The sequence below is a fragment of the Anopheles marshallii genome, chromosome 3, assembly GCF_943734725.1.
Source record: "Anopheles marshallii chromosome 3, idAnoMarsDA_429_01, whole genome shotgun sequence".
NCBI classification, from domain to species: domain Eukaryota; kingdom Metazoa; phylum Arthropoda; class Insecta; order Diptera; family Culicidae; genus Anopheles; species Anopheles marshallii.
Genome location: NC_071327.1, coordinates 53,931,496 through 53,946,084, shown reverse-complemented (window position 1 = coordinate 53,946,084; position 14,589 = coordinate 53,931,496). Strand labels below are relative to the sequence as shown.

Here is a 14,589-nt window from a genome sequence, read left to right as displayed (position 1 = left end):
TTTTTACGGTTGTTGGCTACGTGGGCTGATTGATTTTCTGTAAAACACAAAAAACAACAACAATGCACAAACAAACATTTAATCGCGCAGAACAAAACAGGCGTACGGTTGTTAACGAGCTGATAAGTGAAGAACTGTCGCAGTCCGCAGGGACCATGAAGCGTACGTTTCGGAATGGATGACTCACAGACCCTGCACAGCAGCGGGAGTGCCACAAACGCGCCTTGTTGGTTGATCTCTCGCCTTTTGTTTGAACACTTTGCCACGAAGGATTGTTTCCCGCAATCAGAGTGCAAGCGATACTACATTCTGCATGAATGCTCCAACGTTCTTTTGTACCAAATAAACGTTTCGTAAATCACGCAATCACTAGCGGCACATGATGCAGCCGTCGTTGTTAATTGGAAGCCCGCATTAGTAAGTTCTTTATGCTTTACACACAATGCTGTAGTATTGTTTTTTCCTTCCACGCTTTCCAGCTGACGATACGCGATGTTGTTCTGGGAAGATGCAGAATAAAACACTCACACACACTACGATGCTTGTAAACATGTCAAATTGCATTGACATTGCGGACTTTTGAATGGGGCGCGTTTACACTGCCAAGATTGTGCTGGAGTCACACTTCAATCTGAACTTTCAAGGAAACGTTCGACTATTTGTTCGAAAGTGTAGTGCTGTGTTTGATAACGCTTTCACCAGTTTTATTTTCTCAAAAAGAGCAGTTCAGTATTCGTACTTTACGATTGTTTGGTGATTTTATTCGTTATAAATAATATAAAGTCAACACACACATAACAAAAAACTTAAAACTACACATTTCATTCATTCGTTTGTACACTTTACCTGATCGGCCCAATTGCACACATTGAGGTTCGGATCGAACAATGTACCTGCCGGGCATGTAAATTCAAAGTACGTATCCTCAGTGAGGCACATGTAGTACCGGTTACAATGGTTCGGATTTGGTACGAAGCCAATCTTCCCACCGGAACATGGGTTATCATCCGAAGGTGGTTTCGTTGTACCAGGATTTCCACCCGGATTGTCAGTGTTTGTCGCGCTGGTTGAGGACGGTGCAGGCACTGGGGGTGGAGTGGTTGGACTTGGGGTACCGCCATTTACGAGTGAATGGATCTCATGCATAAGTGGATACTTTCCACCACCACACAATCCGCGGAAGTCATCAGTCTCAAGCGACCACACCATGGCACCACCCAGTCCAAGATCTAGCAGGTATTTCATCTAAATGACCGTCAGAAAATAAAATGATCACCTTAATGACTGCTATCCTTTCTCTACAGCTCATCCGTTCTTACCTTCAACTGCACTGATCGAAGATTATCATATCCTAACCACTGGTTGTTGCGTACCGCGTATGGTGCCTGCTGTTCTTCGCTCCAGCGCAGGTCCCATGATTCTGTTTGCAACTTCTCGCAAAACTCGTTGTATCCCATTACGCCGGGCTCGCCTGTATACGGGCCAGGGGTACCACCACTGACAGTAGCTGCCCCAATCTGGCTGTTGGCGGCGTTAGCCAGCGTAAAGCTTCGTCCGTACAGTGGAATGCCCAGGACTAGCTTTTCCGCCGGAGCACCCTGCGATAGCCAGTACTGTATGCTGGAGTTAACGTTGAGCTGTTGCTGTGTTGTCGTTACATCGGCCGGACCACGGTATAGCGGTGCGTTGATACCACAGTAGCTATCCCAAGCACCATGCATATCGTATACCATGACATTTAGGAAGTGAAAACTCTTCACTATTCGCGGTATGTCGTACGATACACCGGCGGAAAACTCTACCGATGCAACCGCGGCCGTCAATAGTAATCCATACTGGTCAAACCTGAAAACATTACCGGAAAGATATCGTAAGCAGCGTTTCCTTGTCTGTTGATTCCTAACAAAACGTCCAACACTTACACCACTCTCATCTCTTCCACCAGCAGTGCGTGGTTGTCCTTATCAATTGCTGCATTACCGTCACGCTGCGCTGGATACTCCCAGTCCAGATCGATTCCATCGAACCCGTGCCGCTGACAGAACGCCACACAGTCGTAAATGAAGCGCTTCCGCAACGCGGCACTGGCAGCCATTGCGGAAAACTTCCGGGAGCCTTCGTTCCAGCCACCAATTGCTGCCAACGTTTTGAGCGTCGGTGACAGGTTTTTCAGCCCGACAAACCGTTTGATATGCCCGCGGCCCCAATTTTCCTCGAGATCCAAATACGGATCGATTACGCGCACCGTTGCATCCTCGTTGATGCCGAAGAACCCGTACATCAGGTGAGTGCACAGGAACGGGTCGATATGCTCGATGTCGAAGCGCCCATTGCCGTGCCGATAGACAGCCCAGGTGCCCACATAGCATACCACTTTTTTCCCTACGAAATGTAAACGATGATGTGGGTTTTGTTAAATCGTATCACATAAACACATGCACCAGAGTCCAGACCTTCCGCACGCGCAGCCTGTTTTGTTTCGCTTGTAAATCCTGGTGCAACTAGTAGCATCGCCAGAAGCACTACGCTTAGCACCATTTTGCACTACTAGCTAAGCAGCGTTTTTGTTTGAATGCCCTCTCCGAGCCCACACTGCAACTGTTACGTGTTCGATAGTCGATGCATCATTTTTATAGCTAGCGGGTCCAATCCCGGCTGAGTCTGGCTGTGAAGAATAAGGTCCGTTATCAAGAGATACTGGGCGTCAAGTGCTTACGCTTCTCAGGCCCCGAGACGTTCAGGCACGCATTTCGTGCATCCAGCGGCCTACGGCGTTCAAGTGCTATTGACTATCCTTTACCATTCTGTAACGAACGTGTTTTGTCAATCGGCTGTCCGGCTGGAGCAAAAGCGCGTGCGGAAACAAACCAATAGTGTTTACGAAATGAATGCACTTAATTACAAATGATGGACCAAAATCTAGGCCCGGCAGGCACATTCCTATAAACGTGCCAGCTTACAACTCGAAGCTCATTTCTCCTGTGTCATTGTGGGTATTCAGTACACAAACTGTACATTGCTTGGACTCTCAATTTCTTTGTGTTACAATGTTTTTCATCATCAACTACTGGTTCGAATGGACAGATGTTTGATAAAATGCTCTTGCTGTATCATTTCCAGAACTATTCCATTTATTGATTGAAACTTTATTGCGTTGGTGGTCGTGTGGTACGAATCAATAACAGAACACAGCTCAATAGTTAAACACCTTATCACTACTTTACGGTGAATCCTAGTCGCTTAGAGCTTAATGTCGCCAGGAAATGGTATCATTTACTATGTTTGAAGTATCTTACGCGCACGAGAAAGGAAACGCCGGACAAAGTAAATCAAATGAGTAACTTCCTACTTGAAAAACTGTTTACCTTTCCAATTACGCTGAATTGCGTATCAAAGATATCCGGTATGTTTCGGGGGTTTCGTTATTGCTATTAGAGGGTCTAGCATTTTCCTCTTCAATGCATATTTCGAAAAAAGTTTATTTCATCGGTCTGAATGACTTAATACCTCAAAGACATCTTCAGTGCAAAGGTGTGTTATCAATGCGTTTTTGATTTGTGGTGAGCTGAATTGCTCCGTATCCACTTCACAGTCGTCGCTTGTCTCATCGCGTAAGAGCAAATCCCATAATTCTACTTTTTATGTTCTATTTGGAAAGTTCATCCGATAAGAATCGACTGTGGTGTTGGTGCATTGTGTAGGATGTATCGTTGAGGTTCCTCGTAAGAAAGATCATTATCAAAATGTTTTGAAAGAATTTGATGGAAAAATTTGTTAGAATAGTATTTAATTAAATTGTTGGATCTTAACAAGAACATTCATCCTTGTGTAATGTGATTTTAAAAGTTGATCACCATCGTTACTATGGTGTCTTGTAATATAATTATGTTTGTAGTTAGACAATTTGATCTATTTAATAATAGTAAAAGCACTAAATGATTTAAAAAATCTATTAAACAAGATTAATCTGGGCCAGATAAGAATACTAGACGAGAATTTGCTTAGTAACATGGTCGCAAATACTTGTTGATAGGATTGCATACTTTACGGCGTAAACGCTTCGTAAGAGCAAAAAACGCTTAAGGTTAGGTGTACACTCAGAAACTAAAAAAAGGGTCAAACGTTGGATTTTTAAAATGAAATATTTGCTCTTTTATTCAAAGGTAAGTTTTTCCATTTTAAAGTTTAATTATTCGAGAGTCTGTAAGCAAACGCACCTCTGACGGATTAGTCAAATATCTCGGAAGTCCAAAAGTTAGATTATATTTTGATTAACTAACAGTGATTACCTACCCTAACTTTACTACCTCGACTGCAGCTATGTGGTACTACGTGGCTAGTACTTACACTTAGTGGGTTATTGCGTCTTAAAGCTAGACTTAATTCTGATATATACCGTGAAATCTTTTCAGTTTTTCAATTAATGTTAAAACAGCGGACATTTCAAGTAGAAAAAGGTAACTTTACCAGACATATTTTTCAGTCATTTTATCAATTAGTTGTAGATAAGTTCATTAAAAAAATTATCATCTTTAATATTAGTAAATTGTGTAAACAATACCTGATGTAATGTTTAAGTCAATTGGTTGAAGGATCTCCGAGTAATTGTCAGTCGGTATTTTGATTTACAATACTTAACATATGTTCCTAGCTTAAGCCTTTTACGATAGTCGAACTTTTTTCCTTTCCGAATAACGTTTTTGTATCTTTATATCTCCGTTTAAGCATGATTTCTAATTAATGTGCATAACTCTTCTAATTCAATATCATTATAGTTACAATTTCAACGAAAAGTTTGAGCAAATAACCTCCACAGTGCTAAGTTTATCAACAATATTAATCTTTTCCCATCACCTAAGGTCATCCGTCCGTTTCTTAAGCATAGCCTTTCCTTGGCACCCAAACATCGCTAGTTCATTTTCCTCATTTCGGTTGTCATTCCTAGGGTTTGCCACGTGTTTTGACCGGTCCAACCCCAAATGGTTCCTGTTGCGATTCGCACGCGTCATTCACGCGTTGTGGCGGAAAAACAGGCGTAAAAAAGCAGTTCCATCAGATTCGCCGAACCGTGCCCAAGTCCACTGCGTTGGGAGACGTTTGTTGTGTTCGTTAAAAAATATGTGCCCCGAAAAGGTGTCTTTTAGCACCGGCGTAGAAACAAGCGGGTCGCTGTTAACAAAGCAAGCAAAACCTCAATCAAGATATCACGGACGTATGACGTCGTATATTTCGGCACCGTTTCCGGGTTATGATGTCTCGGTTTGATTGGCGAGGCAGAAGCCATAAGGGAAGATGGTATAAAATGGTGGTAGAAAATTTGTCACATGATAGGGAATTTTCCTTGTGATGTTGCTTTTTTTTTCTTGCTTCGTAGGGCTCATTTTGATTATCGTTCATAAGGCATACGGTCTCCTCTGATCTCTCTTCAGCTGTCGAATGAGACATATGGTCCAGAAATGCGGGTGAAAACGATTTTTCTTGATAGTATCAGTAATGTGGCCATCATTCGTTACTGAATTGATGGTTCGGTATCTTAATAAACCATGGGACATCGCATCGTGAGGGAACTGTAAATATCAAAAACCTAAAAGTAACAGCGTTGTTGATATTATCATTCATGTTAACAACAAATTGCAATTCATTAACCTAACCTTAAACAAGTACATTATCGGAGGACTACTTCCCACGCTGTTTATTTAGTGGTTTAACATAAAAAAATCGCAATTATTGACCTGCTCTTGCAACAACGGACAACTTACCTTCCATTCCGTTTTCTTTCCATGGCTTTCAGAAGACGCACAAACCATTCAATTAAGACACCGATTCAATATCTATCCGTGAAACGGTACGATACAAATATATTTCTTCACGCACAGTGTTTACTTCTCGGTTCGTTTGTTGTTATCATTTCCTTACATGCAATTGTTTCTGGTTTTGTTCTATGTAAATACTCTTAAATATCACACAGTTTAGCCTCGGCTGTCGGGTCCACTCCCTTCGATAAACTTACATTCCTGCTTCCTTTTTTTTGCTATTATTAAAATCAATCAACAACATCCCATTCTAGTTATTCCCTTGCTAGCATTCCTGTAATCTGGTCATCATGTTTCTGGTCGGTTGTCACCAGCCAATAGTACACTACATACAAATCTGGTGTCCACTAGCAAAGCACCTCAAGAGTTTGGGTCTGTATCAACTTATGTTCGTAGGTGCTACGGGTTTTTTGTTTGGTTTTTGGTTCGTTCTTCGTTAACTGCTCTACAGAAACCCAGTCCTTCTCTAGATCTCGAAAAATTACTAAAAAAAATCACAATTACAGTGGAACACGTATTTACCGGGTGTCAGATTATCCGTGCTACTCGGAAATGACAGCTTTAAGGACAATTTTACTTAATGGCTGCAAAACTGAGGACAGCAAAATTGGATGCAATAGAAAATGACACATAACCCTTAAGTTTCAACATAAATTGCAGATTTTTTTTTGTGCAACAATTCATCTTAAAGTCTTCTTAAAATAAAGTTCACTCACTATTAATTATGCACTAATATTCATAAACACCAGAAGATATACTTATAATCCGTGTCATCCGCTTATCTGGAAAAGGTCTCGCCCCGAAAAACACGGATAATCGGCGTTCCACTGTAAGTGTATTTCATGTTGTATTTCATTGTTTACCATATCCTATGCCTGCTTTAGCAATTATTCTAACTGTATGTGGCCGCCATTTACATTAATAGTCCCATTTTGTGTTGCACCTTTTCGAGTACTGTTTGAATTTGCTAAGATTGCGTCCGCTTCCCTCACATGGAAGGCTACCATTGTTTCGGCATCCGTGACTGGCGCACGTACAAGAACAGAGCGTACGACAACCACCAAACGACTGCTGCATTGATTCATTATAAAATAATTGCATTTTTAGCTCCGGTTCACGCTGATTGCGCGATTACAATTAACCTCGATCGGGGCACCAAACCCTGCAAATGGTCGCGTCTCCAAGGTGTGTGCGTTCTAGTCTTGCATAAGGGTGAAGCTCTTGAACACCGTTGCAGCCCTCCCAGGGGATATTCGGTCGAATGGTAATTCGATCCATCCGACACCGACCATCCCGGGTCCACATCACATCGTTGTTAAGCAGAGAAGAACATGTAAAATAGTGTTACAGAAGCACCAAGTTCAACGTTAGGTGGTACGTAAGATGGCGGTTTAAAAAAACCTGCTCCACCAGAGGAAAGAATTGTCTCGAACTGAATACAAAACATCAACGAGCTTTCGTGCACTAATTAATTGCTTCTTTCACCGACCGTTCTGCCGAGAACCCTGCGTTGGCGCTGCTCATCTGAGGAAGTGTCATTTATCCTGACTAGCGCGTCCAGGCACAAACCACGCCAGGCTTCTTCTAAACAGCCGCGCGATCATCGTCAGCAGCAGCAGGTTGGATGGGCGGCAGGTGTCACAGCTGGCCTGCTATGTCTGAGGGCGTGCGAGCACATTGTATGGCCCCTTTTTTGCCGTTATTTCTAGCGGCGAAGTGCGGCCACTTGAGAAATAATTTGCGCTCATTTTGCATACATTCAGGCGCCGGCAGTAGAGAAGGTAGTAAGCAGCGTTCTTTTAAGAAAAGGGGCTTAAGTTTGCAGATTTCATTTACATCCTCTTCGTTAGGTGGGAGCCCTTGTGTGTGTGTGTTAGAAAGAGAGAGAAAGTTAGAGCCACCAGGTGACAGACACCCGTCGTTTCCGGTGATAATGAAGTGCTTGGGTTCGGTGCGATGTTGTATGGAGTGTTCCGTGGGCACAAAAGAATGGAGCATTTAAAAGGCCGCCATTTTTTGCTGATTCATCCATGCTTTCGCTAACGAACGGCGTGCAACGCAAGAGACCGCTGTCTGATTAAGTGGTGTTGCGAAATCTGGTCGATCTCCTGTGTAGCAAGATACGTACGTAAATTATGGTCGCGTCGAGTTGTGGTCTTGTCACATGCTGGATAATGTTGTGAAGAAAACGATCAGAAACATAATATTGATAAAACAACTCCACCCCCGAAGAAGAAAGCTTAAAAGGCTTTCTTTTCGATGTGGATCGGTTTGTTTTGGACTTTTCGCCTTGGCCAAATGATTTACTACTGATAGCTTTCGGGACGGGGAAAGAAAGAAATATTCGCTTGCAACAAAACAGAAACCAAAATGGTAACATTTCGAAATAATAAGCAACAAAAATTCGCATCCTTTTCATGCTGTAAATGAGTGCGGAGACACTTTTTCTGTGTGCTTTTGAAGATGGTGATGAAATTCTCGACACAAACCGCAAAGTGAACCGTCGATCGTGCTCTGTAGCGGGTTCGAGTTAATGACCGACGTTGTGTGAAGACCATTTTACCCTTTTGTTTCCCTTGCCCCAAGCATCAATGGGGATCGTTGTGCGTGTGCCACTTTCTTCTTATTACAACGATGCGGAATGGTGTTGTGTGGTCATTGATTTTTGTTTTTAACGATCTCAACGGGTCCTTCCCCGTGTTAATGATGCTCCTACCAACGGAGGCGCCATCATCGGTGCGGTCATTGACGGTCGGTGTTAAGAGGGAAATGAGCCTCATGGCATGGTTTGGTTCGTTCACACACCAAACCCCCATAGGCCTGGGGCAAAACAAGGCGAAAACACACAAAATCGAATCGGAGTCGTAAAAGTTTCTCTCTATGATGTCCTCCGCATTCTTGCAAGCCACACCATCATAGCTATATCGAGCACATGAAACTAGATTGGGCGCTGGTCGTTTTGCAATTTCTAAGAATGGTTTTTCCTTTTTTTGTTTTGTTGCTGTTTCAAATGAGCCCTTCTTGCTGTGCTTCCGTGTACGGCGATTGACATTCTACCGGCGTGTACAATTTGAGAGGACCTCATACCGAGGCCGATTTGATTATGGCACAAGTCTTTCGGTTCTGGGTTTTGTGTTGTGTCTCAAAAAACGTGCGTGTTTTTTCATGTTGTTTTCGAAGCATAGTTAGTGTTCAGCCTGGTGGTGCTGATTCTCGTGGCCTTTGATGCTTGGATACAGTTGATTCACGTTCGTCAGTTTCTGCTCGTGCCAGGAAAGCTTATCCTCGCTGTATTCTGCAATTAATCAAGTGATAAAGCGGAAAGTTGAAACTTGAAGATCTTCTGTATATAGTACATCGATTAAGCATTTATAGTTTATAAGGCTAGCATATAATAACTTATACTATAATATCGTCTTGAAATAGATGATCTATAGATAATAGATGAAATAGATGTTTTATCTAAGTGTAGTTTTTAAATAGAAGATGCTTAACTTGAAACATACGGAAAGAATAAACTCTTGCAATCACATGCGACCCGGTGGTGTATTGGTAGTGTCGCCGGTCGTCACACGACAGGACTGGCCCAAAATCCCATCGGGACCAAAACTCCGAACGCAGGACAGGCTATTCGGCTATGAGTAAATAAAGCCAAAGAGCACCATAAATGGCAAACCTAGACCTCTCTTGAGGTTGTTGTCCCGATAAGGAAGAATCATATTCAAGTGTTCTACCAGATTCCATAGAACGTGTCACGACAAATGAGACATAGAACAAGGGAGTTTTGTTCTGAGTGTGGCACTGAATCCCACCTAAAAACTGTGTATACCTTGACAAGCAGGATGGAATGAACCGTAAATTACGTTAATTTTGAAATTACAGCATGATTTTCTATTTTCATAGAGTAACGTAAAATTTTTCAAACGGTGTCGTGTTTGTCTTGTATGTCTGATTGCTAAAAGAACTGTTAACAATATACCCAACCGCTCGAGGTTACGTCATCTCTCTACAGGGAGCGCTGCCATCAACACGAAGCATCCACTGATTGTTTAACACTTGTGTACCTCTTACAGTTAATAAAAGTGTTAAAAGGATTTGTGGTGTTGAAGAAATTTCAATTTGAACATTCGAAAAGAGTCTGTTGCGGTGACGCATCAAGAGCGTTTTCTTATTTTAATTCGACTTTTTTATATCTTCCGATGCAAATTCGTATTATAATGCTTTGTATCTCATTTTTTTATATAAGCCTCCAATGTGGGCACAAGGACAGTTTAATATCTCAGCTAATCTTAGTATAATTGGGCTTAATGTCCGCGGTAGTTAAGCTTGCAGTCCTTGGCTTACAGGCGTTATTAAATAAACTCAACACAGATCAAAAGGTGCTCTATCAACAGAACACGGATTGTTTCAAGCTAGTTTGTTTCGTCCATACCAAGGCATACACAATTATAAGGTGGGAATTGTCTTGCCCGATGTTCGAGGCTCGATTGATAGATAAGACGTTGTCTGATGCAGTGAAACACCTTCACGGTTTATTGAAGCATGAGCTACCATCCTACAACCAAAGTTGTCTACTTCTAGGCCTAGAAACCTTGGGACTCAGACGCAGGTCGACTACCAGGATGTATATGGATCCGTCGTTAGTTAATAGACCTTCATTTGCTGTTTCGCGCACAACATCAAGACGTTCGCCGTCAAGTTTTGTTCGAATCTCGCTCTAATACACTGAATGCCTGCTGACTAACGGCCTGCGCAAATTATTTGGCGATTCGAGCAATGTTTGTTTTCAGTCAAACTCGTGTCATTCAATGTATCATTGTTTTTTAAAGTTTTAAGTGTTTAAGTTTCGATTTAAGTTTTAAGTGTAGTTGTAACAACAACATTGAACACCCTAGGTTTGCGCTGGTTGAATCCTTCACCTGGTCTGGTCCTTGTAAGACCGATCATTGAGCGTTAATTGGTAAGCATGGCACTGGCTTTCATATCGGTCGCATGGCTATTCACCTGGAGCATGCTGAAAAATACTACGCAACTATTAAACGACCATGCATGTGTAAGCTTCATTAATCCGGATAACAGTTCTTTGAAAAGAAGAAAAAAAAAACTGGAACTCCCACAAGTAACCAACCGGAACGGCATATCGCATTGCATGAGTGATCGTTGTGGGTACTCTTTCATTAAAAACCCGTCATCTCTTTATGGGGAATGAGCAAACATTTTCTTTTTAAATTGTGGCTCCTTGGCCCACACAAGCCCAAAACTCCAAACCAAAACCCAACAGCCGTACTGCCCACAACACTTACCGGGTAGTGCCTCAATCGACACCATCATGTGACCGTTCGGTTTGGTACCGTCTTTGATGATATTCTCCGGATGAATGATCCCCGTACAGCAACCCTTCGGCTTATCCCCGGCCGAAAACTTGACGTGCTTCTTTAGCAGCGAGCTTCTGGGTGGACGTGCCGTGGGCAATACTCTCAGCGGGGACGATGCTACACCTGTGAAAGGGAGTAGACGAACGGGACAAAAAAAAAGCCATACACCGTTAGGACACTCAACCGAACCGGTACCGGTCAGTGGGCGGGTTTTAGCATACTTCCCACGAACGTTCCATTGATCTGCGTTTCCTCCGGGATGAGGGTGCAGTTGGAGTGTGGACAGATCACCGGGCTGAGTGTCGTCGTTTTGGCCTGCGGTAGGCAGGTGGGCGCTGGTGGACTGTACTGGATGTTGGAGGGCTTCAGGTTCGGTGTGTATCGGTGAATGGGGGATGGACCATGGAAGAGCAGCACAAGAGCGAATGAAAATCACATGAAAAGGTTGTGTACGGTTTGATTGTAAAAAAAAATTAAAGCTTTGCAGCACGAAAAAAAAGCAGCTTCCAACGCACAGATTACGAAAGGTTGTTTTGGGATGCTAAAATGGGATATCTAGGCCGAATTTCTTGACGTTGCTGGGTCCGGAGCGAGACAATTCGTTTTCTGTTGAACACATTTATGCTAATCATAGTTTCTCGCTTGGTTGACTTGGTTGGGAGTTGGTGGAAATCAATTAAAATATTATTCGCCAGGACGCTTATCTAGCTGAATCTCGGACAGCAGAGGAATTCGAAATTAGAAGCGGCGTTATACATTATAACTTTAATAATTTTATATTAAAATCTTTGCAATATGAGGGAGTTGGTTTTTTTTCTGACATACTACTGGATATTTTTGATAAAAACGATGTATTGATTAGAATCTTTCAAATTAGATTTCATTATTTAAAATTAATACTTACAATGAAGTATTTTAATAACCTTAAAGTAACGATTTCGCTAAGTAAAATTCTCTTAATCTTGATTCTAGCTATTTGATGATGGATGGCTCCAGTGAGAAAGGAAAACAGCTTAGAGTTTTCCAATTCAATTATGAATGAAACAGATATTATAACATCTTCGTCCAAATTGCTAGTGTCATTTGGCCTCTCATTAAGCACATCCAAGCATAGGTAATATGAGCCTTGCCTTATTGTTTGATCCTCTAAAAAGATTGCAACGTTTGACGTTTAATTTGTCACCGTCAATCAAACGATATGCGACGGAAAAGCGCTTCCACGTTCCCGTTTTGATATTATAATCGCGCCAAAAATCTCACTACTCGGGTGTACATTGACTCCCACAGTCACACGCGGACGGGCCGGTGTGAGTGGAAAAGAAATGTGCGATTTTTTTTTTTTGCTCGCCAAAACCTCATCAGGCCAATTTTGGATTTTCCATGGGGATAAATCATTCATGGGAAGAAGCATTCGTGGCAAACAAAAAATGCAAGCAAATGTTTCAAGTTGCCAGTTTTCCATCGCACTGGTAAGGGAAAAATCGGAACTCATTCCGGCCGGTAAGATTAAAGCCCGCCGGTCGGTACTGAAAACCTCAGAATTTATTTGTTCACATTATGATTAATGGGTTTGAACATTTCGGTCGGTTTTTTGGGATCGTCGGTGTTACTGCGGAAGCTATGAATTATTGGTTGGTCGCCAAGGAATATGGTTGGTACGAAACCGTGGACCAACCGGGGAAACCGGAAGTTGTGCAAGAGAGTGTGGAGGCAGGTGTTGCAGGTTTCGGGAAGGTGTGTTAGGGTTTTAGTGAACAAACTATGCACGAATACATGGGAAGGTGTTGTATATTATTTAATCTTGCCAAAACGTTTCCATTCCGACTGGAAAGATTTACGCGGATGGATTTTAATAAGGTAAATTGGTTAGAAAAATCCTTCACGACACTAGGTACCCCGAAGATGTCTGGTTTGCTTTAAACAGATGTGTTGTTTGTTTGGTTTTAAGTATATTCGATCAAATATACGTCAAGGTAGTGCTCACGTTTCTTAGAATCAATACATAGCCGTTAACCGTTAAAGATGTCAAATCGATGTCAAACGGAATAATTAAGTGCTCGTGGGAATGATAGTCGTTACGTCGTATCGTTTCGAAATGTAATTAACTGGCTCGCTTCAGATCGACGGATAGTATCCGATAGCAATCGTACAAGATTTTCGCCCTGTCCCTTTCTCCCCGGTATCCATCTGGAAGGGATTTAGTGGAAAAGGCGGTTATAAGGATGATGCTGCAGGAGATACTTACGCAAGTGTACGAATCGTCATCGGCCTGTCCGCGCCCTGCTTTATATTCCTGGTACTGCGATATCACGCACAGCAAACAGTAAATCTGCAAAACAAGGAACGCAAACGGTTACGGGAACATGAGAAGTTCGTACCGGGACATGCGGATGCAGAAAATGGGATCTGTGAATTGATTAGTGCGCTAAAGGTTTGTGGCAGTTGTTTATGTCGGTATAGTTTACTGGACCTGACAGTATTGTGGGAAAAGAAATTAGCATTTCTGAACGGCAATCATGCTACGGTTAGCATGTTTCCATCTTCCCCCGGGAGGAGAATGAGGAAGCTGAATTTCTATGAGCAGAAACAGAATGTCTGCATTGGGGTTTTACCATTCGGTAGAGATTTACTGTTGCCTATAGCAGCAATTATCCAATTTTCGATTTGCTTTGAACTGATTCTAACGCGGTTAGTGAGTACGAGCTATTTATAAAATTTAATTAGTTTTAAGGGGTTCTTTTAAGATGGCTTTCAACTATCTGGTTTAGGTTGGTAGTTTTCACCATTGCTGTATTGGTGCTGATTACAAACTTTACCCTAGTGGTTCAACTATCTCTATAGGTAACAATACATTTCTTTTGGTTGTTTAATTTACAAACCCGCTAAAGAAGAACATTTCTTCAGCTTGACAAACTTGAACTACCTGGCGGCCCCTTTGTTGGTAAAAATTCATGGGACAAAAAAAAGGACAAATGTTGTGAATGTAATTAAAATACGTTACAGTTTTAAGAAAACATTTCAATATTGTTTCGCTAATATGTGCTTATAATTGATAAAGGTAAAGATATAATTATAAACCTATGTATTTGCTTAGTATTCGACGAATCAATAAATATTCAACTAATGAAAAGCTTCCCTAAAATTAAAACTATTTTTATTTTCCTCCCTTAAAATGTTGTTTTATTGTTGAGTGTCTTCAAAGGTTTGAAGAAATTATCAAACATAAAAATGCGCTGGTAAAGATAGTAAACAAGATAACAATCTATGGAGGCGCCTAGTACTTGACGTCTCAATGGAAAATTCCTTTGCAAAGCTCCTTGAAAAATGTCACTCTCTGTATAATATTTTTTATAATGTTTTACAAACTTGGAAATGTGCTTTTAAAATGTTTTAAATATTTT

The 14,589-nt window shown here is 41.8% G+C and overlaps 2 protein-coding genes across 2 annotated transcripts in view; both read right to left on the bottom strand.

The window, feature by feature from the left end:
• Positions 1–825: 825 nt before the first annotated feature.
• On the bottom strand, positions 826–2,538 carry LOC128712815 (chitotriosidase-1). The gene is made up of 4 exons (XM_053807686.1): positions 2,442–2,538; positions 1,923–2,382; positions 1,320–1,845; positions 826–1,245 (listed from the first exon to the last, which is right to left on the bottom strand). Exons 1-4 carry the CDS (start codon positions 2,536–2,538, stop codon positions 826–828), a joined length of 1,503 nt encoding a protein of 500 aa, XP_053663661.1.
• A 6,460-nt stretch (positions 2,539–8,998) lies between these two features.
• Positions 8,999–14,589, bottom strand: part of LOC128715554 (uncharacterized) — a 28,315-nt gene continuing 22,724 nt past the window's right edge. The window contains exons 6-9 of the mRNA XM_053810460.1: positions 13,434–13,517; positions 11,410–11,551; positions 11,117–11,311; positions 8,999–9,108 (exon numbers count right to left, since the gene is read on the bottom strand). Of these exons, the coding sequence (XP_053666435.1) occupies positions 8,999–9,108; positions 11,117–11,311; positions 11,410–11,551; positions 13,434–13,517 (531 nt within the window). The remainder of the gene's footprint in view (positions 9,109–11,116; positions 11,312–11,409; positions 11,552–13,433; positions 13,518–14,589) is intronic.